Here is a 26117-nt window from a genome sequence, read left to right as displayed (position 1 = left end):
TTTGTGCTGTCTTCATCTCTGTGAGGACAGAAAATCTAACCTCGCACATGTAGGTCGTTATGAAGGGCGAAAGCAACAAATTGCTCGTTTTACTCAGCTTTGGAGACTCCTTGGAGTCGCTACTCCAGACAGCCTCATTGGCTTGTGCTGTGTTTTTAATGTGCTCTCTCATCTGAGGTGCAACGGTTCCGTTTCTTCATTTGGAGTCAGCTGCAAGTTAAATCTGATTTTGGGGCCTCAAATTCAAAAGGGATTTTCTCTCTCAAAAGCTGAAATTTCTTCTCTGGAAAGTAGTGACACAAACTATTGATCAACCCAGCCAGGTGCAACTGAACAAGGCTTGCCTATGACGTTCCCTTACTAACGCTGTTATCTTCAATGTGTCATAGCAGTGTGGGAAACATGTCGTAATTTTGGCTTAGCACTCGCAATTGCCAAACTTTTAAAAAAAAACTTTTGGAAAGCTTTGATTTCTTCACAGTGCCGAAAGCAATCATTATCCTTACCTTATAATTTGAGGTTCAATTCATTCAGAATTGAAAAGATGCCTGCAAGGTAAGACATAGTTAGCATCCAAGTTTTTTCAGCAAACAAAATAGCCAGAGGGAACGACTTCTCGAGGGGCAAAGCATGGATTTGATACCTCAGTTAGCAAACTCGGACTAGCACCCCTTGACAGCCAGCGTACTTCTGTGTGGAACAATGGGTGTGTGTGCACGGTCCCCATAGTGGAACACAAAGTCTCAAGAAGTCTGGTATTGAGTGTGCTGCGCTTAATGAAATTCACAACTTTCACAATTCAACATCACTTCAGATCGGATGGAATTCCTTTCAACGGCAACATCTCAGGTTGATTAAAACAATGATTCCAAACAATGTCCTGACCAGCTGCCTCCTTAATCCTTATTATAATACCGCTGTTTTTCCCAGTCATGTTGGCTGCTCCATTGCTTGTGATTCCTCTGCAACGAACCCAGTTGAGCACGCACTTTCCAATCACATATCTATTCAATGCTTCAAAAATCTCTGCACCAGTATTGTGGGTAGGTAATGTCAGACAGCACAGCAAATCCTCAACAAATGCATTGTGCCAAACATACCCACCCTAAACTAGCAAGGTTGCACAATCTGAAACCTCTGCACTTTCATCCAGTTGTATTGAGAACTCCTGTGCAGATTTTAAACGAGAAATAAGCTGGGCTTCTAAATTCTCAGCAATATCACAAATTCGGCGAGCCACTGTGTTATCAGTAACTGGGGTGCATTTTGTTTTTTCAGCTAAGCTCTCACCTAGGATCGTATGAACTATGTCTATTATTGCAAGAAGAATTAATCTCAATGCTGCAGTATGGGGCATTTACTCTTTAGCTACACGGTAAGCTACCATGTAAGAGGCCAATTGTATTTTGTCATTCAATGTTACATTTCTGCTGAGGACTTCAGCTGACGATGCAAGTTCTCGCTGCATCCTTTGAAAAAATCAAGAGGTTTGTCCTCGAACTTGCCATACTTGGTCTTCAAACGCCTTTGACGTTTGAGGATTTTAAACTTTCATTTGCCAATACTTTCCTGCATATAAGACACATGGGCTTCGCATATTGATTTGCATAGGCACAATTAATAAAATACCTTAAAAATCATTTTTATACTTCTTTGTGTCTGATTTCACCTTCTTCAAAATGGGCTGTTAACCAGAGGCCCTGGAGTTCACACCAACACTGCTTTGTCTTGCTGAGAACTCTCCTGAACACTTCACACCACCACTGCTTCGCCCTGCTGTGGATTCTCCAGCAAGTTTAGTTGTGAGATCCTGACCTGTTTGTATCTCTGACCCTCTCTTCCTTATTACAAACCTGATGTGACCATCAATTCATTCGAGACACGATTGGAAGTAAAGTGTGGTTTTAATAGACTTACAACTGAGCCTGCCTGCGACCAGAAGAACTGAGGGCAGGCTCGCAAGGCTGCAGCACTTTATACTTCCGGTAGTGGGAGGGGCCATGGGCGGAGCCGAGGGTGGAGCCCTGTACAAGCTCCTCATCTCCCCATGGGCAGAGCCGCACAACGGCTCACAGACAGAGCCCACAAGGACACAATACTGTACGGTGTGAATTACATGAAGTACATTCACCACAAAAACCATCCATTTTAAATTTCTTCAATCCTATTGTTTGCTTGCTGCTAACAAAATGGAGGAATCGCAATCACTCCCAGAGCACGTGACATCAGTGTTCAGGGCACGTGACTTGCTCTCTGCCGTCGCTTCAGGCAGAAAGACTGCATCTAATTAAAAAATAAAATCTTGGGGCGGCCCAGTGGATAGCACTAGGACTGCGGCGCTGAGGACCTGGGTTCTAATCCCGGCCCTGGGTCACTGTCTGTGTGGAGTTTGCACATTCTTCCCATGTCTGCGTGGGTTTCACCCCCACAACACAAAGATGTGCAGGTTAGGTGTATTGGCCACATTAAATTGCCCCTTGATTGGGGAAAAAAAAAATTGGGTACTCTAAATTTATATTTAACATAATGAAAATCTTCTCCTGGTCAGCACACAGACATCAGGAGGAGGTGGTCTTTCTCACTGGGCTCCGCTCCTGCGCACTGGTGAGCTGTCATGCATGTGCAGCGCACCCGGCATTCTGAAAGCCGGTCGCGGCTGTCATTTTAAAAAGCCCGCTGCTGTGGCTGTTGGGCACTACTTCCCACGTTGGGATCGGGAATGCCACGTTGCATGTCCCTGCGACCCTCTCGACACCCGCTCGTGATCCACCCGCGGGTTTCGACTCCGACTTTGAAAATGATTGCACTCAAGAACTCAGTAGTAAAGTTTCAAGTCATTGTCCAGAATGAAAACACTTCTGTTCACACAAATGTTACTTTTAAACACATTTGTTATTTTATTGCTATTGTAGATGATTATATAGTTCAGTAAGAAAATAAATCCACAAAAGCCACTCCACAATGTAATTCAATGAATTACTCCAATTGGATGTGTGTATATATATATATATATACAGAACCTTTTTTTTGAAGTTATATTTTACACAGTAAAGACCAACATAATTTTGGTAGTAGTCATCTGTTTTGGTCCAGAGTAGACCATCTTAAAAAAAAATTCTCACAGAACCCTGAGATTAGTAACGTGTAAAATGGATTCACATTACAATGTTTTTGTGAAACATACGCTTAAAGTTGGAATGTAAATTTAAAAACTGCAACTGCAGCATTAATAGAAAGCTATGCACAAATAACAATGGTCAAAGCACAGAATCAATATTTTTTGGCTTCACTTCAGCTATGGTTTTAAGTCCATTCCATACCTTTCCGCTTCCTTCTCAAAATTGAAGTAAATGTCTTTCATACTTTCCTCATCAGACATTTTTGTCGAGTCTGAAGTGTCATCAGCAGCTTTTTGTCCACCTGTGAAGTCAAAAGAATTTTCTTCATAGTCGTCGATCTCTGCCTGCTGATTATCCATATGTTCAGAATGTCCAATCTCCAACAAGCCTTCTGTCAAGGAGGGGGAAATGTCAAAATATAAGAAACACTGAGCTCACACAACTACGGTGAAAATATATTATGAACACTTAAAAATACACAGCATATTATTCAATACAGTACAAAACAAGGAGGATAATCAAATAAGGTGGGTTATTAGGAACCAGAAGGTAGAAAGTTCAACGCAAACCAACAAACTTTCCAGGGTTAATTCTGAGTAATGGTTTGCACAATAAGCACATCAGCTTCCTTTTCTCTCAGCTGGGAAATGATGGAAAGCCTCCAGTATAAGATAAGCAGTGAGGGGAGGGAACCACCTTCTACTTAATGTTATTGTGGAGGTTACAGTTGTGTGATTCTACGCCACTTCCAAAAAGTATATTTTTCCATCATCTACAAATAAATGTTTTCGGCATTTCCTGGAGAATGCAGATAGAGAAATCCATGTGCTTAACATAACCGACTAACATCTCAGTCCAGTAAACGTACAGTACAACATTGAAGTATTACAGAATCACAATAGTTGCAGCACAGGAGGCCATTCGGCTCATTACGTCTATACTCGATCTCCAAATGAACAATTCAACTAGAGCCCCACCTTCTCACCATAGAAGGCACATTCTTCCTTTGCAGATAACAGTCTAAATTCCCACTGAATGGCTTGATTGACTTTGCCTCACCACATTCTCAGGCAATGAATTCCACAAATGAAAACAGGTTTTTGCTATCTACTCTGTTCAGACCCCTCATGATTTTGAACTCCTTGATTAAACCTCTCTCAACCTTCTCTCCAAGGAGAGCACTTTCCAATCTAACTATGTAACTGAAGCTTCTCATCCCTGGAACTATTCTTGTGAATATTCTATGCACCATCTAATGTCTTCACATCCTAAATGTAGTGCCCAGAATTGGATGCAATCCTCAAGTTGAGATGAAGCCAGCCTTCTTTACAGGTTTTACATAACTCCCTATTTTATACTCTGTGCCTTTATTAATAATGCCTAGGATGTTGTATGCTTTATTAGCCACTCTCTCAACCTCTCCTGACATCTTCATTGACTTATGCACATGTACACCCAAGTCCCTCTGTTTCTGCACCCCATTTAGAATTGGCCCCTTTATCTGATATTGTCTCTCCACATTCTTCCTATCAAAATAAATCACTTTACATTTCTCTGCATTGAACTTCATCTGCCGCTAGCCCGCCCACTCCATCAACTTGTCTACGTCCTTTTGAAGTTTGCACTATCCTCACAATTCACAAAGCTTCCAAGTTTTGCATCATTGGCAAATTTTAAAGCTGCACCCCGTACACAAAAGGTCTAGTTTATTAATAAATATCAGGAAGAGCAGGTGTCTCAACACCAACCCTGGGGGAACAGCTATAAAAACCTTCCTCCAGCCCAAAAAACACTACTCTGATTTCAGTCAGGAATATACCTCCTTTATGCAAACCAAGGGGAATAGATGAGAGTTATATCACATGTGCCCCCACCCACCCAGAGCTGCTACAGCGTGTAATATTACCTTGTGGAGCTGAACCAAGTCAGTCTCCCATCTTTCATCAACAAAAACAGCAAAAGAACTATAGATTTTCCAGGTTTAAACTGCCTGGCCCTCATTTACATTACTTTGACTGGAATGTCTGAACTTCTCTAACAGTGTCTATCACAAGACTAATTCATCACAAAGTGCTTTGCCTATTGTGAAAGTCAGTGCTACTGGTTAAGTAGATTACTCCACATCAGCTTTAGTCTGCTAACCTCTCTGACCATAGGACTTTTGACTCTGGACTCGGTGAAACAATAATTCTTATTTGTGTGATCTTTGTCCTTTGTTTGTTATTTGCAGGCCATTCAGCCCATCATGTCTGCACCGGCTCCCAAAGAGCTACCCAGCTAGTCCCATTCTCCAACCCCATTTCGTAGCCCTCTAATCTAATCGCTTTCAAATACGTATCCAACTCTCTTTTGAAACCTCCTGTGGAATCCACCACCACCATTCTCCCAGGCAGGGCATTCCAAATCCCAACGGCTCTGAGTAAAGAAGTTTCTCCTCATCTCACTCCTAGCTCTCTTGCTAGCCATCTTGAAATTGTGATCCTTAGTCACTGACATACCAACTAGTGGAAACAGAATATCCTTCTTTACCCTGTCAAAATTGTTCATAATTTTGAATATCTCAACACTCCCTCCAGGGCTTTAACATCCTTTCTTAAATAAGATGCCCAGAATGGAGCACAATACTCCAAATGTGATCTGACTAATGATTGGTAGAGGTGTAGCGTCACCTCCTTGTTTTTATACTCTATGCTTCTATTTATAATTAGAGAAAATACAGCACAGAACAGGCCCTTCGGCCCACGATGTTGCGCCGAACTTTTGTCCTAGGTTAATCATAGAATTTTGGACAATTTTTCATGGCCAATCCACCCAACCTGCACATCTTTGGACTGTGGGAGGAAACCGGAGTACCCGGAGGAAACCCACGCAGTCACGGGGAGGATGTGCAGACTCCACACAGACAGTGACCCAAGTCGAAATCGAACTTGGGACCCTGGAGCTGTGAAGCAATTGTGCTATCCACAATGCTACCGTGCTGCCCTTAAGAAGTTAACCTACACTCCCTTATTCTACCCTAATCCAAGTACCTATCCAATAGCCGCTTGAAGGTCCATAAATTTTCCGACTCAACTACTACCACAGGCAGTGCATTCCATGCCCCCACTACTCTCTGGGTAAAGAACCTACCTCTGACATCCCCTCTATATCTTCCACCATTTATCTTAAATTTATGTCCCCTTGTAATGGTGTGTTCCACCCAGGGAAAAAGTCTCTGACTGTCTACTCTATCTATTCCCCTGATCATCTTATAAACCTCTATCAAGTCGCCCCTCATCCTTCTCCGTTCTAATGAGAAAAGGCCTAGCACTCTCAACCTTTCCTCGTATGACCTACTCTCCATTCCAGGCAACATCCTGGTAAATCTCCTTTGCACCTTTTCCAAAGCTTCCACATCCTTCCTAAAATGAGGTGACCAGAACTGCACACAGTACTCCAAATGTGGCCTGACCAAGGTTTTGTACAGCTGCATCATCACCTCACGGCTCTTAAATTCAATCCCTCTGCTAATGAACGCTAGCACACCATAGGCCTTCTTCACAGCTCTATCCACTTGAGTGGCAACTTTCAAAGATCTATGAACATAGACCCCAAGATCTCTCTGCTCCTTCACATTGCCAAGAACCCTACCATTAACCCTATATTCCGCATTCATATTTGTCCTTCCAAAATGGACAACCTCACACTTGTCAGGGTTAAACTCCATCTGCCACTTCTCAGCCCAGCTCTGCATTCTATCTATGTCTCTTTGAAGCCGACAACAGCCCTCCTCACTATCCACAACTCCACCAACCTTCGTATCATCTGCAAATTTACTGACCCACCCTTCAACTCCCTCATCCAAGTCGTTAATGAAAATCACAAACAGCATAAACCCAAGGATCCCATAAGCCTTCTTAATAACTGTTTCACCGTTAGAGAATTTGCACTTGAATCCAGAGGTCTCTGCTCCTGTACTCCCCTCAAAGTTGTACCATTGAACCGATATTGTCTTCACATGTTTCTTCGACCAAAATGCGTACCTCACATTTCGCTGCATTGAAATTAATCTGCCAGTTGTCTGCCCATTTGGCCAATTTGTCAATGTCCCTCTGAAATCGCTCAGCGTCGTCCTCACAATTTACTTTTCTCCCTAGCTTAGTGTCATCTGCAAATTTAGAGATTTTTAGATCATTTATATAAATCAGGAAAAGCAAGGGTCCCAACCCTGAGCTCTGTGGGACACCACTTTCAACTCATTTCCAGTCTGAGAAATGCCCATTTATACCTATCCACTGTCTCCTATCTCTTTGCCAACTTCTAATCTGTACTGCTAAGGGCCCATTAATCCCAAACATTTTTATTTTGCAAACCAATCTGCCATGTGGCACGCTCTCAAATGCTTTCTAACAGTCCAAAAATACAACACCTATGGCACTATAGTCATCTACTGCCTGTGGCACCTCAAGGAACTCAATTAAATTTGTCACATAAACCCTTGACAAAGCTGTGTTGACTGTCCAGTATTAACTTATTTTTCTCGAAGTGTATATTTATCTCATCCAGTATTTTGGCCTGCATTAGTTTTCCCACTATCAATGCCAAGCTGACAGGTCTATAGTTTCCTGGGTTATCCTTAGCCTCTTTCTTAAACAATGGTATTATATCGCAGTCCTCCGGTCCCCAAGACTAATTGTGTGTTCAGAGTGGCCAGGAAAAGTTCTGCCAACAGCTCCTTACCTCTCTCGGCAATCTAGGATGCATCCCACCCAGGTCTGGCAACTTCTCTACCGAGTGTGTGTCCAGCCTTTTTCATATCGCTTCTTTATCTATCACTATATTGCTCAGTTGCTGAACACCCACATTTTCAACCAGGCCATTGTCACCATCTTCTAATTTGGTAAAGCCGGAAGCAAAGTATGCATTTAGTATCACGGCCATACCTTCCGCTTCAGTGAGCAGTTTATCCTGCTTGTCCATTATGGGCCCCACTCTATTCTTCACTAATCTTTCACTACTAATATGTTTGAAGAAGATTTGGCTTTTTTTTTTTAAGTACAGCCTGCCATCCTTGGGGACATTGGAACTGATTCTGGGGGCGGTGAGACCATTACAAACCGGATGGTCTACACCTGGGCAGGACTGGAACAATGTCCTAGGGGGTGCTTTTGCTAACACTGTTGGGGAGGTTTTAAACTAATGTGGCAGGGGGATGGGAACCAGATTAGGAAGTTAGAGGTCAGTAAAGAAGCAGCAACTAAAGCCGGTAAGGTACGAGATAATAAACTCCATGTGACTAAGGGGCAGAGTCGACAGGGAAGAGATGATGAACGCAAAGGGACAGGTGGTCTGTCGTGCATTTGTTTTAATTCGAGAAGTGTAGCAGGTAAGGCAGATGAACTTAGGGCTTGAATCGGTACCTGGGAATATGATGTTATTGGTATTACTGAGACTTGGTTGAGGGAAGGGCAGGACTGGCAACTGAATATCCCAGGGTATAGATGCTTCAGGAGGGATAGAGAGGGAGGTAGCAGGGGTGGAGGAGTTGCATTACTCGTCAGAGATGATATCACAGCTGTGATTAAGGAGGGCACGATAGAGGATTCGAGCACTGTGGCAATATGGGTGGAGCTAAGAAATAGGAAGGGTGCAGTAACATTGTTGGAACTTTACTACAGGCCTCCCAAAAGTGAGCATGAAGTAGAGGTACAAATATGCAGACAGATTATAGAAAAATGTAGGAGCAATAGGGTGGTTGTGATGGGAGATTTTAACTTCCCCAACATTGAATGGGACTCATGTAGGTTGGAGGCATAGATGGAACAGAATTTGTAAGGAGCATCCAGGAGAGTTTTTTTAGAGCAGAATGTAAATAGTCCAACTCGGGAAGGGGCCATACTGGACCTGGTATTGGGGAATGATCCCAACCAGGTGGCTGATGTTTCAGTCGGTGATTACTTTGGGAATAGCGATCACAATTCTGTAAGTTTTAGAATACTCATGGACAAGGACAAGAGTGGTCCGACTTCCGGTGTGCAGCATGGAGTGAGTGAGCACACAGAGGCAGCTCCTGCCCAAGGTTACAGAAAAGAGCTCTTTTTTGGGCGGCATGGGTTGGAATTTCGATGAAAAGGCGTAGGTGAATGTTCGTGGAGTACTTTCCCCCAGGAATAGTATGTTTCTTGGTTATCAGACCCTCAGAAAAAGGCCAAGATTGGGCTGAAGCAGCAGCAGAAAAAAGCCTCTACAAGCAGGCAGGCGGGGGAAGGGCCAGCTCAGATTTCTCAAGCTGACTTGAGGGCCTTTATGAAAGCTGAATTCTAGCAGCAGTCGAAGCTGTCCCGACGAATCCCAGTGGGGGAAGGTGTCTAGAGGAGCATTCCCCATAATTTATGGTGCTCACCCGGAGTGGGGCAAAGGAAAAAGCTGCAGCAGCTCCCCAAGAAAAGCAGGGGAAGAAAGACAAAATGGCGGCCGGCGGAACACCCGAGGACTGGTGGAAGTGGGCGCAGGAGCAGCAAGCCTCTCTTCTGCGCTGTTTTGCGGAGCTGAAGGCCGAGTTGCTGGACTCCCTGAATGCAACTACAAACAAGCTGCTTGGGACACAGGCGGCCCAGGAAGTGTCTATTCGGGAGTTGCAGCAGCAGGCCGCTGAGCGGGAGGAGGAGGCCGTGGTCCTCGTGGGGAAAGTGGGGTTGCACGAGGCACTTCACAAAAAGTGGCAAGACCGCTTGGAGGAGCTGAACGTTCGCACGAGGCGAAAGAATTTGAGGATCCTGGGCCTGGCGGAGGGGCTGGAGGGGTCGGATCTCCCGTCGTACGTGACCACGATGTTGAGCTCGTTGATGGGAGCGGGGTCCTTCCATTTGCCCCTGGAGCTTGAGGGAGCTCACAGAGTGCTGGCCAGGAGGCCTAAGGCAAATGAACCCCCGCTGGCGGTGCTGGTGCGGTTCCATCGATTTAGTGACCGGGAGTGTGTGCTGCGCTGGGCCAAGAAAGAGAGGAGCAGCAAGTGGGAGAATTCGGTGGTGCGAATCTACCAGGACTGGAGTGCGGAGGTGGCAAAGCGGCAGGCCGGGTTCAACCGGATGAAGGCGGTGCTTCATGCCAAGCAGGTCAGATTTGGAATGCTGCAGCCTGCGCGTCTGTGGGTGACATATAAGGACCGGCACCACTACTTCGAGTCCCGGGAGGAGGCGTCGGCCTTTGTACAGGCGGAGAAGCTGGACTCGAACTAGGGTCTGGGGACACACTATGGCCGTTGCTGTTTTCGCTGTTGCTGTTCTTCAATTTTGACAGGTGTTATTTTTATGCTGGTTTTCTTTTTGCTCTGTTTCCGGGTGGGTTTGTCTGTTGGGTATGGGTGTGGGGTATGTGGGGAACGTTGGGGGTATGTGTTTTATATGTTCTCTTCTGTACGGGGCTGGGGGTTGGGGTGAAACTGGATTTTGAGGAGCTGCGTCAGAAGGGTGGGGTGTGGCAGTGTGAAAGCGCGGGCTTTCCTCTGGATGTCCGCGCTGCGGGGCGGGGGGGCGGAGCTGGAGGTGGGGGCGTGGCCTTCACTGGTTTTCTTTCCCCCGCTGAAGCGGTGCCAAGGAGGTGTGGCAAGAGGGGGATGACCCCATGCCGGGAGGATGGGTTTTGGCGGGAGCTGCCGGGTCAGCAGAAGTCAGCTGACTCACGGAAGTACCATGGAGGGTGCGTCACGGCTAGGAGGGGTCCTAGCCTGGGGGGTGGGGAGGGGGGGGGGGGGGGGGGTGGGATACCGGGTTGCTGCTGGAATGGCCAGGAAGGAGCTGGTGTGGGCCGGGGAGGTAGAGGAGAGGCGTTATCGCCATGGGGAACGGGTCAGGCGGGGCGAGCTGGCCTGGGGCGAGCAGTCGATAAGCTATGGCTAGCCGGCGGGGGAGTGGGGCAGGTTGCCCTCTTATCCGGCTGATTACCTGGAACGTGAGGGGGCTGAATGGGCCGGTTAAGAGAACTAGGGTATTTTCTCATCTGAAGGGGCTGAAGGCAGATGTGGCTATGCTCCAGGAGACCCACCTGAAGGTGGTGGACCAGGTTCGTCTGAGGAAGGAGTGAGTGGGGCAGGTTTTTCACTCAGGATTGGACGCGAAGAACCGGGGGGTGGCGATTCTGGTGGGGAAGAGGGTGGCGTTCGAGGCGGCTGAGGTGGTGTCGGACAAGGAGGGCAGATATATTATGGTGAAGGGTAGGCTGCAGGGAGAGAAGGTGGTGCTGGTTAATGTATATGCCCCGAATTGGGATGATGCCGGCTTCATGAGGCGCTTGTTGGGCCGCATTCCGGACCTGGAGGCGGGGGGCCTGATCATGGGGGGAGACTTTAACACAGTGCTGGATCCCCCACTGGACAGGTCCAGTTCAAGGACGGGTAGGAGACCGGCGGCGGCCAAAGTGCTGAGGGGGTTTATGAACCAGATGGGAGGGGTGGATCCCTGGAGGTTTGGGAGGCCGAGAGCGCGGGAGTATTCCTTTTTCTCCCATGTCCATAGGGTCTATTCCCGAATAGATTTTTTCGTCCTGAGCAGGGGATTGATCCCGAAGGTGCAGGATGCAGAGTATTCGGCCATAGCGATTTCAGACCATGCTCCGCACTGGGTTGATCTGGAGATGGGGGAGGCGCGGGACCAGCGCCCGCTCTGGCGCCTGGATGTGGGGATGCTGGCTGATGAGGAGGTGTGTAGGAGGGTCCGGGGAAGTATTGAGGGGTATCTTGATACCAACGACACGGGGGAGGTCCAGGTAGGGATGGTTTGGGAGGCTCTGAAAGCAGTGATCCGGGGGGAGCTGATCTCCATCCGGGCCCATAGGGAAAGGTGGGAGAGGAAGGCGAGGGAGAGACTGGTGGGGGAGCTCCTGGATGTGGACAGGAGATACGCGGAGGCACCGGAGGAGGGGTTGCTGGGGGAACGGCGTAGTTTGCAGGCCAAATTTGACTTGTTGACCACCAGAAAGGCGGAGACACAGTGGAGGAGGTCGCAGGGCGCAGTATATGAGTAGGGGGAGAAGGCGAGCAGGATGTTGGCGCATCAGCTCCGCAGGCGAGATGCGGCTAGGGAAATTGGTGGAGTGACGGATAGGGGTGGAAATGTAGTGCAGAAGGGGACAGAAGTAAATGGGGTCTTTAGGGACTTCTACGAGGAACTGTACCAGTCAGAACCTCCGATGGGGAGAGGGGGGATGGAGAGCTTCATGAACAGGCTATGTTTCCCAAGGGTTCAAGAGGGGCTGGTAGAGGGGCTGGGGGCGCCGATAGAGTTGGAGGAGCTAGTCAGGGGGATTGGACAAATGCAGTCAGGTAAGGCGCCGGGGCCGGACGGGTTCCCGGTGGAATTTTATAAAAAGTATGCGGATCTGGTGGGCCCCCTGTTGGTGCGAGCCTTCAATGAGGCATGGGAGGGGGGGGGCTTTGCCCCCGACGATGTCGCGGGCACTGATCTCCCTGATCCTGAAGCGGGATAAGGACCCCTTGCAGTGTGGATCATACAGGCCTATCTCGCTCCTCAATGTTGACGCTAAGTTGCTGGCGAAGATCCTGGCCACCAGGATAGAGGACTGTGTGCCAGGGGTGATACACGAGGATCAGACAGGATTTGTCAAGGGACGGCAGCTCAACACGAATGTGCGGAGACTGCTAAATGTTATTATGATGCCGGCAGTGGAGGGGGAGGCGGAGATAGTGGTGGCGCTGGATGCGGAGAAAGAGTTTGATAGAGTTGAGTGGGGGTACCTGTGGCAGGTGCTGGAGCGGTTCGGATTCGGGGAGGGATTCATCAAATGGGTGTGGCTGCTCTACGCGGCTCCGATGGTAAGTGTAGTTACCAATGGAAGGAGATCGGAGTACTTTAGGCTCTACCGTGGGACCAGGCAGGGGTGCCCCCTGTCCCCCTTGCTCTTTGCATTGGCGATTGAACCTTTGGCTATGGCGTTGAGGGAGTCAGGGAGATGGAGGGGTCTGGTGCGGGGTGGGGAGGAACATCGTGTATCACTGTATGCAGACGACCTGCTGTTGTATGTGGCGGACCCAGAAGGGGGAATGCCGGGGGTGATGGAGCTGTTAGCGGAATTTGGGGGCTTCTCGGGCTACAAGTTAAATTTAGGCAAGAGTGAGGTATTTGTAGAACACCCGGGTAATCAGGAGGGGGGAAATGGGAGACTCCCATTTAAGAGGGCAGTGAAGAGTTTCAGATACCTGGGGGTGCAGGGGGCTGGCGTTACCCAATCTCTCGGGGTATTATTGGGCAGCCAATGTGTCGATGGTGCGCAAGTGGGTAATGGAGGGGGAGGGGGCAGCATGGAGACAGATGGAGAGGGCGTTCTGTGGAGATACAAGCCTGGGGGCCCTGGTAACGGCGCCATGGCCGCTCCCTCCTACGAGGTATACCACGAGCCCGGTGATGGCGGCTACCCTCAAGATTTGGGGGCAGTGGAGGCGACATAGGGGAGAAGTGGGGGGCTCGTTGGAGGCTCCGTTAAGGGGGAACCATAGGTTCGTCCTGGGGAACATTGATGGGGGATTTCAGGGTTGGCATAGAGCGGGCATCAGACAGCTGAGGGACCTGTTTATTGATGGGAGGTTTGCGAGCCTGGGGGAGTTGGAGGAGAAATTTGGGCTCCCCCGGGGAACATGTTCAGGTATCTGCAGGTAAAGGCATTTGCTAGGCGGCAGGTGGAGGGATTCCCTTCGCTTCCCGTGAGGGGGGTGAGCGACAGGGTGCTTTCGGGGGTCTGGGTCGGAGAGGGGAAGATATCGGATATCTACAAGGTTATGCAGGAGGCGGAGGAGGCGTCAGTAGAGGAGCTGAAAGCTAAGTGGGAGGGGGAACTGGGGGAACAGATCGAAGACGGGACATGGGCTGATGCTCTGGAGAGGGTTAATTCTTCCTCCTCGTGTGCGCGGCTTAGCCTCATCCAATTCAAGGTGCTGCACCGGGCCCACATGACTGGGACGAGGATGAGTAGGTTCTTTGGGGGTGAAGACAGGTGTGTCAGGTGCTCGGGGAGTCCAGCGAACCATGCCCTTATGTTCTGGGCATGCCCGGCACTGGAGGAGTTCTGGAAGGGGGTGGCGAGGACGGTGTCGAGGGTGGTGGGATCCAGGGTCAAGCCAGGATGGGGACTCGCGATTTTCGGGGTTGGGGTGGAGCCGGGAGTGCAGGAGGCGAAAGAGGCCGGTGTGCTGGCCTTTGCATCCCTAGTAGCCCGGCGAAGGATCTTGCTACAATGGAAGGATGCGAGGCCCCCAAGCGTGGAGACCTGGATCAATGACATGGCGGGTTTCATTAAGCTAGAGAAGGTCAAATTCGCCCTGAGAGGGTCGGTACAAGGGTTCTTTAGGCGGTGGCAACCTTTTCTCGACTTTCTGGCTCAACGATAGGGTATAGGGACAGTAGCAGCAGCAACCCGGGGGGGGGGGGGGGGGAAGGGGGAGGGAAAGGGGGGGGGGGGTTCAATGACTATGTTTGTTTGTTTATTTAATTTTAATTTATTTTTAAGTTCTTTTGTTGTTCATTGGGGTTGGGCGGGGGTGGGGGAATGTGATACATGCGTCGATACGGTCTGGGGGTGTTACAGTTATTATGGGTTATTTTGTTGCATTTCATTGTTTGTCGTTATGTTTTATATTTTCTGTTAAAAATTCCAATTAAAATTATATTTAAAAAAAAGAACAAGAGTGGTCCGAAAGGAAGAGTGCTAAATTGGGGAAAGGCAGAGTATAACAAAATTCGGCAGGAGCTAGGGAATGTGGATTGGGAGCAGCTGTTTAAGGTAAATCCACATTTGAAATGTGGGAGTCTTTTAAGGAAAGGTTGATTCGAGTGCAGGACAGACATGTTCCTGTGAAAATGAGAGATAGAAATGGCAAGATTAGGGAACCATGGATGACGGGTGAAATTGGGAAGACTAGCTAAGATGAAAAAGGAAGCATATGTAAGATCGAGGCGACTCAAAACAGATGAAGCCTTGGAGGAATATCGGGAAAGTAGGACGAATCTCAAACACGCAATAAAAAGGGCTAAAAGGGGTCATGAAATATCTTTGGCTAACAGGGTTAAGGAAAATCCCAAAGCCTTTTATTCGTATGTAAGGAACAAGAGGGTAACTAGGGAAAGGATTGGCCCACTCAAAGACGAGAGAGGGAATTTATGCGTGGACTCAGAGGAAATGGGTGAGATTCTTAATGAGTACTTTGCATCGGTATTCACAAAGGAGAGGGACAAGATGGATGTTGAGGCTAGGGATGGATGTTTAAATACTCTAGGTCAAGTTGTCATACGGAAAGGGGAAGTTTTGGGTATTCTAAAAGACATTAAGGTGGACAAGTCCCCAGGACCGGATGGGATCTATCCCAGGTTACTGAGGGAAGCGAGGGTCGAAATAGCTGGGGCCTTAACAGATATCTTTGCAGCATCCTTGAGCACGGGTGAGGTCCCGGAGGACTGGAGAATTGCTAATGTTGTCCCTTTGTTTAAGAAGGGTAGCAGGGAAAATCCAGGGAATTACAGACCTGTGAGCTTGACGTCAGTGGTAGGCAAACTGTTGGAGAAGATACTGAGGGATAGGATCTATTCACATCTGGAAGAAAATAGACTTATCAGTGATAGGCAGCATGGTTTTGTGCAAGGAAGGTCATGTCTTACAAACCTAATAGAATTCTTTGAAGAAGTGACAAAGTTAATTGACGAGGGAAGGGCTGCAGATGTCATATACATGGACTTTAGTAAGGCGTTTGATAAGGTTTCCCATGGCAGGTAGATGGCAAAAGTGAAGTCGTATGGGGTTCAGGGTGTACTAGCTAGATGGATAAAGAACTGGCTGGGCAACAGGAGACAGGAGAAGGGTGACTAGTGGTGTTCAACAGGGATCCGTGCTCGGACCACTGTTGTTTGTGATCTACATAAATGACCTGGAGGAAGGTATAGGTGGTCAGATTAGCAAGTTTGCAGATGATACTAAGATTGGTGGAGTTGCAGATAGCGAGGACGACTGTCAGAGAATACAACAAAATATAGATAGATTGGAGAGTTGGGCAGATAAATGGCAGATGGAGTTCAATCCAGGCAAATGCGAGGTGATGCATTTTGGAAGATCAAATTCAAGAGCGGACTATATGGTCAATGGAAGGGTCCTGGGGAAAATTGATGTACAGAGAGATCTGAGAGTTCAGGTCCATTGTACCCTGAAGGTGGCAACGCAGGTTGATAGAGTGGTCAAGAAGGCATACAGCATGCTTGCCTTCATCGGATGGGGTATTGAGTACAAGAGTAGGCAGGTCATGTTACAGTTGTATAGGACTTTGGTTAGGCCACATTTGGAATACTGCGTGCAGTTCTGGTCACCACATTACCAGAAGGATGTGGATGCTTTGGAGAGGGTGCAGAGGAGGTTCACCAGGATGTTGCCTGGTATGGAGGGTGCTAGCTATGAAGAAAGGTTGATTAGATTAGGATTGTTTTCGTTGGAAAGACGGTGGTTGAGGGGGGACCTGATTGAGGTATACAAAATTATGAGAGGTATGGACAGGGTGGATAGCAACAAGCTTTTTCCAAGAGTGGGGGTATCAGTTACATGGGGTCACGATTTCAAGGTGAGAGGGGGAAAGTTTAAGGGAGATGTGCGTGGAAAGTTTTTTACGCAGAGGGTGGTGGGTGCCTGGAACGCTTTACCAGCGGAGGTGGTAGAGGCGGGCACGATAGCATCATTTAAGAGGCATCTAGACAGGTATATGAATGGGCGGCAACAGAGGGAAGTAGACCTTGGAAAATAGGAGACAGGTTTAGATAAAGGATCTGGATCGGCGCAGGCTGGGAGGGCCAAAGGGCCTGTTCCTGTGCTGTAATTTTCTTTGTTCTTTCCTCATGCTTCCTCTTAGCCTTCCTTATTTCAGCCTTAGCCTCACGCCTGCACTTGAGATACTCTCCGATTTCTATTGCCATTATTATTCCGGTATGCATCATTCACCTCATTTTCCTTCCTCATTTTATCATCAATATCCTTAGTCATCCAAGGTAATTTGGATACCCCATATTTATTTATCATGGTATTTACCTATTTATCTCTCCATTGAAAGTTTCCCATGTTTCATCCACTATTTTATCCACAATAAAGTGTTTCATAGAATTTACAGTGCAGAAGGCGGCTATTTGGCCCATCGGGTCTGCACCAGATCTTGGAAAAAGCACCCTACTTAAGTCCATGCCTCCACCATATCCCTGTAACCCAGTAACCCAACCTAACCTTTTTTGTTGGACACTAAGGGCAATTTATCATGGCCATTCCACCCAACCTGCACAATAGTGGCGAATGTCGTGCCCCTGTTCAAAAAAGGGAATAGGGATAACCCTGGGAATTACAGGCCAGTTAGTCTTACTTCGGTGGTAGGCAAAGTAATGGAAAGGGTACTGAGGGATAGGATTTCTGAGCATCTGGAAAGGCATTGCTTGATTAGGGATAGTCAGCACGGATTTGTGAGGGGTAGGTCTTGCCTTACAAGTCTTATTGAATTCTTTGAGGAGGTGACCAAGCATGTGGATGAAGGTAAAGCAGTGGATGTAGTGTACATGGATTTTAGTAAGGCATTTGATAAGGTTCCCCATGGTAGGCTTATGCAGAAAGTAAGGAGGCATGGGATAGTGGGAAATTTGGCCAGTTGGATAACAAACTGGCTAACCGATAGAAGACAGAGAGTTGTGGTGGATGGCAAATATTCAGCCTGGAGCCCAGTTATCAGTGGCGTACCGCAGGGATCAGTTCTGGGTCCTCTGCTGTTTGTGATTTTCATTAACGACTTGGATGAGGGAGTTGAAGGGTGGGTCAGTAAATTTGCAGATGATACGAAGATTGGTGGAGTTGTGGATAGTGAGGAGGGCTGTTGTCGGCTTCAAAGAGACATAGATAGAATGCAGAGCTGGGCTGAGAAGTGGCAGATGGAGTTTAACCCTGACAAGTGTGAGGTTGTCCATTTTGGAAGGACAAATCTGAATGCGGAATACAGGGTTAATGGTAGGGTTCTTGGCAATGTGGAGGAGCAGAGAGATCTTGGGGTCTATGTTCATTGTTCTTTGAAAGTTGCCACTCAAGTGGATAGAGCTGTGAAGAAGGCCTATGGTGTGCTAGCGTTCATTAGCAGAGGGATTGAATTTAAGAGCCGTGAGGTGATGATGCAGCTGTACAAAACCTTGGTCAGGCCACATTTGGAGTACTGTGTGCAGTTCTGGTCACCTCATTTTAGGAAGGATGTGGAAGCTTTGGAAAAGGTGCAAAGGAGATTTACCAGGATGTTGCCTGGAATGGAGAGTAGGTCATACGAGGAAAGATTGAGGGTGTTAGGCCTTTTCTCATTAGAACGGAGAAGGATGAGGGGCGACTTGATAGAGGTTTATAAGATGATCAGGGGAATAGATAGAGTAGACAGTCAGAGACTTTTTCCCCGGGTGGAACACACCATTACAAGGGGACATAAATTTAAGATAAATGGTGGAAGATATAGAGGGGATGTCAGAGGTAGGTTCTTTACCCAGAGAGTAGTGGGGGCATGGAATGCACTGCCTGTGGTAGTAGTTGAGTCGGACAATTTATGGACCTTCAAGCGGCTATTGGATAGGTACTTGGATTAGGGTAGAATAAGGGAGTGTAGGTTAACTTCTTAAGGGCAGCACGGTAGCATTGTGGATAGCACAATTGCTTCACAGCTCCAGGGTCCCAAGTTCGATTTCGACTTGGGTCACTGTCTGTGTGGAGTCTGCACATCCTCCCCGTGACTGCGTGGGTTTCCTCCGGGTACTCCGGTTTCCTCCCACAGTCCAAAGATGTGCAGGTTGGGTGGATTGGCCATGACAAATTGTCCAAAATTCTATGATTAACCTAGGACAAAAGTTCGGCGCAACATCGTGGGCCGAAGGGCCTGTTCTGTGCTGTATTTCTCTATCTATCTATCTTTGGACTGTGGGAGGAAACCAGAGCACCGAGAGGAAATCCACACAGACACGGGGAGAACGTGCAGACAGCCACACAGTGACCCAAGCCAGGAATCGAACTGGAACCCTGGAGCTGTGAAGCAACTGTGCTAACCAGTGTGCTACCATGCTGCCCTTTTCCAACCAATCTGCTCCAGTTCAACTTTAAGACCCCTAAATGTTGCCCTTTTCCAGTCCAGGATCTTAATCCGTGACTGTTTTTAAAATCATTTTCCAACTTAATATTGAATCATATATATTATGATTGTTATTTAATAATAATAATCGCTTATTTTCACAAGTAGGCTTCAATGAAGTTACTGTGAAAGCCCCAATGGCTTCCCACTCTGACATTCTCCACCTTCCCTGCCTCATTTCCTGGGACCAGACCAGCACGCTTGCTCCTTGATAGGACTGGACATGTGCTGTTTCAGAAAGTTCTCCGGATCACACTGCGGAATTTCTCCCCTTCCATGCTCCACACTCTACCCTTTCTCAGACTACATTAGGGTGACTGAAATCCCCAACTATCAAAACCCTGCTTGCACTGCAGGTTTCTATAATCTTTATACAAATGCTCTCTTTCACTTCCTCCACACTATTTGGAAGTCTATAATAAATACCAAACAAGGTCCTCACTCCCTTCCTGTTTCTCACCTCCAATCATATGTATTCTAATTCAGGAACTGCACCTCGTTCAAGTGCTATGATACTATCTTTGACCAAAACTGCTAACACCTCCTCCCACTGTTTCGACTAAAAGTCTTATAACCCGGGTGTTAAATATCTAGTCCTGTTCTAGCATGAGAGACATTTCTGTCAATGCTACTATGTCATATGGCCCGAGAGCAATTTCTGCTTCCAGCTCCCCAATTTTTGTTCACTATACTCCATGCATTTACATCCACACAATTTAACCCTGCCGCTATCTCTTTCTGCCCTTGGGGGGGGGGGGGGGGTGTGTGACCATTTCTTTGTTTGCTATCAACACTCAAGCCTTCCCTCACTTCCTTTTCCCATCTTCTCTCTTTTGCCCTCACTGGTACTTCTAAAACTAGGCCCATTACTCAACCCACACCCCTGCCTCACTAGTATAAATCCACCCCCACTAGACTGTTTTACTCTCTCAGCCACCTTTCTTTCCTTTCGCCTCTTTATTATATGAATACAAAAGGGAACTTTGCAAACCCCCATCCCACGGTTTGAGAACATATAAAATAAGTTAACCCTCTGAGTTAACACTCTTCTTTGAAGGTAGCCCATTGCTCAGTTACAGTCTTTACAGTTACAGTTTTGCTTGCCAACCTTTCATCCCGGATTAGCTGGATCAGATCCATTCTTACCACACTGAAGTTGGCTTTCCCCCAGTTCATTATTCTTACTTGGGATTTTTCCTCGTCCTTTTCCATTTCCAAGAGCCAGGTCTAGCAGAAATAATCCTTTCTTGTAGAATGTTTTCCTGAACAGACGAGAATTCTTGCCCCTCTATGCTCTTTACACTACTACTCTCCCAGTCTAACTGAATAATGAAAGTCCTCGATTATAATACTTATAATTCTTGCAGCTCTCTGTAATTACTTTGCACATCTCGTTGCCAGGACTACTTGATATCCTGTCCTCCCCTTCTTTGCGTTAAGTCTCATGCAGCCATAACATAATTCCATGTGGCTATTCCACAGAATCCCTACAGTGCAGGAGGTGGCCATTCGGCCCACCAACCCTCCGAAAGAGCACCCTACCCAGGTCTACACCCCTGCTCTATCCATAACCTCACCTAGTGTGTATGTCTTTGGATACCAAGGAGCCATTTATCGTGGCCAATTCATCTAACTCGCACATCTTTGGACTGTGAGAGGAAACTGCATCATCGGGAGGAAATCCATGCAGGACTGGGAGAAGCTGCAAACTCCACACAGGCACCCAAGTCCAGAATCAAACCTGGGTTCTTGGCGCTGTGAGACAGTGGTGCTGCAGGAGTAATTAATACATACTCAAGTCTTGTAGAGTAGCTTTCACCGACAAAACCATCTGATAAACTCCATCCATGATCACTTAAGGGGTGGGTGCAGGGGGAGTAAGAACCATTTATATGGATGTAACTAAATTTTATGAGGAAGAGAGATAATCTTCTGATACAGTACTTCCGGTTCACAGAATTGCAACATTCCTGGGCCTTAGAGTGAGCCATATTTATCTTCTGGCCAGTAGAGTAGCTGGTATTGTAGGAGCCTCCGGAAGGAATAGCAGAGCATAGAGCCTGGGGCAAGAAGTGAGGGATAAGGAAAGCTACAGCTGTGAGTGACTTGTACTAATCTTATTGCATCAGTTGCATACAAATGATCCTAAAGGACCATATATACCAGCATACACATCCCTTTAAAGCAACCCACCTGTATCCTGACTAGTTCACAATTTTTCAAATTGAGAAAAAGTTGCATTGGCAAGATTTATGGGGAGGCAATAGTTGCTTGATGAGTAACCGAATCCCACCATGGCAGATGGTGGAATTTAAACTCAATAAAACATCTGAAATTAAAAGTCTAACCATGACCATGAAACCATTGTTGATTGTCGTAAAAGCCCAACTGGTTCACAAAGGTTCTTTAAGGAAGGAATCCGGTCAGCCTCACCTGGTCTAGCCTACATGGGACTCTTTAATGCCCTCTGAAATGGCCTAGCAATGCACTCAGTTGTATTCAACCACTACAAAGGAAACAAAAAGGAATGAAACCCAGGCCCCAACACTGACATCCTTGTATCAGCACTGTCGACCGTGCAAAGCCCTCCTTGCTAATATTTGAGGGTTTGTTTCACAGTCTAGTCAAGAAACTGCCATACTGGCATAGTCATACTCACAAGAATCATACCTTACAAATAATGTCCCAGACATCACCATCACCATTCCTGGGTATGTCCTGTCCCACCCAGCTGAGCTGGTGGCACAGTGGTATACGGGAAGAGGTTGCTTCAACATCGAACACCACTTGGAGGAAGCACAGAGGGTGGCAAGGACACAGAATGCACCCTGGGTAGAGGATTTACCAAGAACGACTCGGTAGTAGCACCACAGACCGAGTTGGCAGGGTCCTAATGGGCATTGCTGCTGGACTGGGTCTGCGACAGGTGGTGAGAGATCAACAAGAGGGAAAAACATACTTGACCTCTTCCTGACCAACCTGCCTGTCACAGATGCATCACAACGTGGTATGGCAACTTATCGGCCCAAGACCGTAAGAAACTACAGAGAGTCATGAACTCCGCCCAGTCCATCACACGAACCCGCCTCCCACCCACTGACTCTGTCTACACCTCCCGTTGCCTTGGGAAAGTGGGCAGCATAATCAAAGACCCCTCCCACCCGGCTTACTCACTCTTCCAATTTCTTCCATCGGCATGGGGTACAAAAGTCTGAAAACACGCTCGAACAGATTCAAAAACATCTTCCTGTTACCGGACTCCTAAAGGACCCTTTTATGGACTGATCTGATCTCTTCACACATTTTCTCGACCAAGCGAAGTATCGTGCTTCACCCGATGCCTGTGTCTATGAATTTACATTGTGTATTTTATGTTTGCCATATGTATTTTCTTTTCATATATGGAATGATCTGTCTGGGCTGCACGCAGAACAATACTTATCACTATACCTCGGTACAAGTGATAATAAACAAATCCAACCATCCATCTGCCCAAGACAATACTGCTAGGAGTGACCAAAGCACAGCCCTTGTGGAGGCGAAGTCCTGTCTTCACATTGAGGAAACCCTCCATCGTGTCATGTGAAACTACCACCGTGCTAAATAGGATCGACTTCAAACACATCTCGCAACTCAGAACTGGGCATCCATGAGGAGTTTGTGAGCTCTCAGAAGCAGGAGAATTGCACTCACTTCAATCTGTAACCTCATGGCCCAGCACATCCCTCACTCTACTGTTACCACCAAGCCAGGGATTCAAACCTGGTTCAATGAAGAGAGCGGGAGCACTGCACATGTCAAGAATAACATCAAGCACCCCCAAAAATGAGGTGTCAACCTGGTGAAGATACAACACAGGAATACTTGCATGCCAAACAGCATAAGCAGCCAAGTAATAGACAGAGCTAAGCGATCCCACAACCAACAGAACAGATCTAAGCTCTGCAGTCCTGCCACATCTAACCATGAATGGTGGTGGACAATTAAACAACTCACTCCCAAGTACCCCCATCCTCAATAGTGGAGGATCCAAGCACAAGTGCAAAAGTTAAGACTAAAGCATTTGCAACAATCTTCAGCCAGAACTGCCGAGTGGACGATCCATTTTGGCCTCCTCCGGAGGTCCCCTGCATCAGATATCAATCTTCAACCAATACAATTAATTCACGTAATTTCAAGAAATTACTTAAAGCACTGGATACTGCAAAGGTTATGGGGCCTGACAATATTCCAGCAATTATACTGAAAACTTGTGTTCAAGAACTTGTCGCGCTCCAAAGTTGTTCCAGTACAGCTACAACATTGGCATCTACCTGCCAATTTGGAAAATTGCCCAGGTTATGTCCTGTACACAGGAAAAATCCAACCCAGCCAATTACCGTCTGAGCATTCTACTCTCTTTCATCAACAATGTGATGGATGGGGTCATCAACATCACTATCTAGCGGCACTTATTGAGCAATATAACCTGCTCACGTGCGCTCAGTTGGGTTCTGTTAGGGTCACTCAGCTCCTGACCTTATTTCAGCCTTGGTTCAAAATGGACAAAAAAGGGCTAAACACCAGAGGTGAGGCGAGAGTAACTGCATTTGCTATCAAGGCACCATTTGACTGGGTATGGCATTAAGGAGCCCTACCAAAACTGGAGTCAATGGTGTAAGGATCCTTCCTGTTAATTCCCTTATTTCCCCTTTATTTTTGCGGTCATCATTTTTGATCCATGGATGCTTAATGGTCATGTATCATTGAGTCAAGCAGCAGAAAGCAAGAGGAATTCAAGAAGTTGCAATAGAATTTCATAGAATTTACAGTGCAGGAGGCCATTCAGCCCATCAAGTCTGCACCGGCTCTTAGAAAGAGCACCCTACCAAGCCCACACCTCCACCCTATCCCCATAACCCATTGTATATAATATTGCATATGGGGCTGCTAGTGTTCGAACAGGAGAACTCAGACTTCGACACCAAAGAGATAGGGTGGGACTTGCTTTGATTGATCGGCTGGTGGCCAATGAATTGACCAAATGTCCGTCTTCTGACCAGTAAAAGGTGGGGTTTGGGTCCTATTCGAGGGGGATAATTTTCAGAGACCCAAGGAGCTCAGTTTGAATACTGGACACTCAGGGGACAGGTCATTCTCTCTCTCCCTCCAGAAAGGCTAATTTGCTGTATTTCTGAATCTACAATGAAAACCATTACAGAATTGGGCAGCACAGCAGCACAGTGGTTAGCACTGTTGCTTCACAGCACCAGGGACCCACGTTCGATTCCCGGCTTGGGTCACCGTCTGCGTGGGTTTCCTCCAGGTGTTCTGGTTTCCTCCCACAAGTCCCGAAAGATGAGCTTGTTCAGTGAATTGGACATTCTGAATTCTCCCGGTGTGTAGCCGAACATGCGCAACAGCGTGGCGACTAGGGGATTTTCACAATAACTGCATTGCAGTGTTAATATAAGTCTACTTGCGACACTGATAAAGATTTTTATTAAAAACAAACTCCGAGGACGGCACGTGACACAGTGGTTAGCACTGCTGCCTGCAGCACCAAGGACCCAGGTTCGAATCCCGGCCCTGGGTCATTGTCCGTGTGGAGTTTGCATATTGTTCCAGTGTCTGGAACCCTACGATGTGCAGGTTAGATGGATTGGCCATGCTAAATTGCCCCTTAATTGGAGAAATAATAATTGGGTACCCTAAATTTATTTTTAAAAATCTCCGCTGGTTGGAAATCATAACTGGCACAAAGGAAGATGGTTGTCGTGGTTGGAGGTCAATCATCTCAGATCCAGGACACCACTGTAGGAGCTCATCAGGGTAACATGCTGGGCCCAACCATCTTCAGCTGCTTTATCAATAACCTTTCCTTCTATCGTTAGGTCAGAAGTGAGAATATTCGCTAATGACTGCATAAGGTTCAGTACCATTTGCGACTCTCAAAGTAGAGAGTTAAAAAATAATAGTATTTAAAGCAGCGCAGACTTGTCCGTGGAAAACAAGGAAGCTGAAACAAGCCAGTTGAAACAACTTTTTGATAACATCCAGCCAGAGTCTGCAGGGGTTTTAACAGCAGCCAAATCTGTTCTGGAAAGCAAGTATTATTCTGTGCCATTGGAATGTAGGATGGATTAAGAGCTGTATATTTTTTCTTTCTTGTGGTTTAATTGTGAATAGAGATAATAATAAGGGTATTGTATTTTCTGTATTGAGTAGTATTGTTTAAGGGGTAATTGTAAGCTATTTTCAGATGTGAGGTTAAAGATTTTAATACTGTGTTCTAAGTTTTTATTTTAAAATACCAAATCCCTATGTGTTTTTAGTGCAATCGCTCCTGGAGCGAAGTATCTTGTCTGCACAGTCGTAAAAAATAAAATAAAATATTAGCGTTTCAGTCCAGTATCATAGAATTTATAGTGCAGAAGGAGGCCATTCGGCCCATCGAGTCTGCACCAGCCCTTGGAAAGAGCACCCTACTTAAGCCCAAATCTTCACCCGATCCCCATAACACAGTATCCTCAGCAAACATTTTTTGGACATTAAGGGCAATTTAGCATGGCCAATCCACCTAACCTGCACATCTTTGGACTGTGGGAGGAAACCAGAGCACATGGAGAAAACCCACATAGACACGGGAGAATATGTAGACTCCTCACAGACAGTGACCCAAGCCGGGAATCGAACCTGGGACCCTGAAGCTGTGAAGCAACAGTGCTAACTACTGTGATATCGTGTCACCCTATCCTAGCCACTGTTGTCGTTTGGTCTGGGATTGTAACAGTTAATAATGCATTCTTTCCTCAATAAGAAACCCTTGACTTTCCAATCTTTGTACTGAATCTAAAGGTATGGTG

The 26117-nt window shown here is 47.0% G+C and overlaps 1 protein-coding gene across 1 annotated transcript in view; it reads right to left on the bottom strand.

Moving 5' to 3' along the window:
* Positions 1-2876: 2876 nt before the first annotated feature.
* znf710a (zinc finger protein 710a) overlaps positions 2877-26117 on the bottom strand; it is a gene marked incomplete at its 5' end in the record, with an annotated part of 40596 nt that continues 17355 nt past the window's right edge. The window contains 2 exons of the mRNA XM_038812997.1: positions 2877-3510; positions 7142-7266. Coding sequence (XP_038668925.1) covers positions 3358-3510; positions 7142-7266 — 278 coding nt within the window. The remainder of the gene's footprint in view (positions 3511-7141; positions 7267-26117) is intronic.

The sequence above is a fragment of the Scyliorhinus canicula genome, chromosome 12, assembly GCF_902713615.1.
Source record: "Scyliorhinus canicula chromosome 12, sScyCan1.1, whole genome shotgun sequence".
Lineage (NCBI taxonomy): Eukaryota > Metazoa > Chordata > Chondrichthyes > Carcharhiniformes > Scyliorhinidae > Scyliorhinus > Scyliorhinus canicula.
The sequence above is the reverse complement of the archived record's forward strand: the minus strand, read 5'-3'. Positions and strand labels throughout refer to the sequence as shown.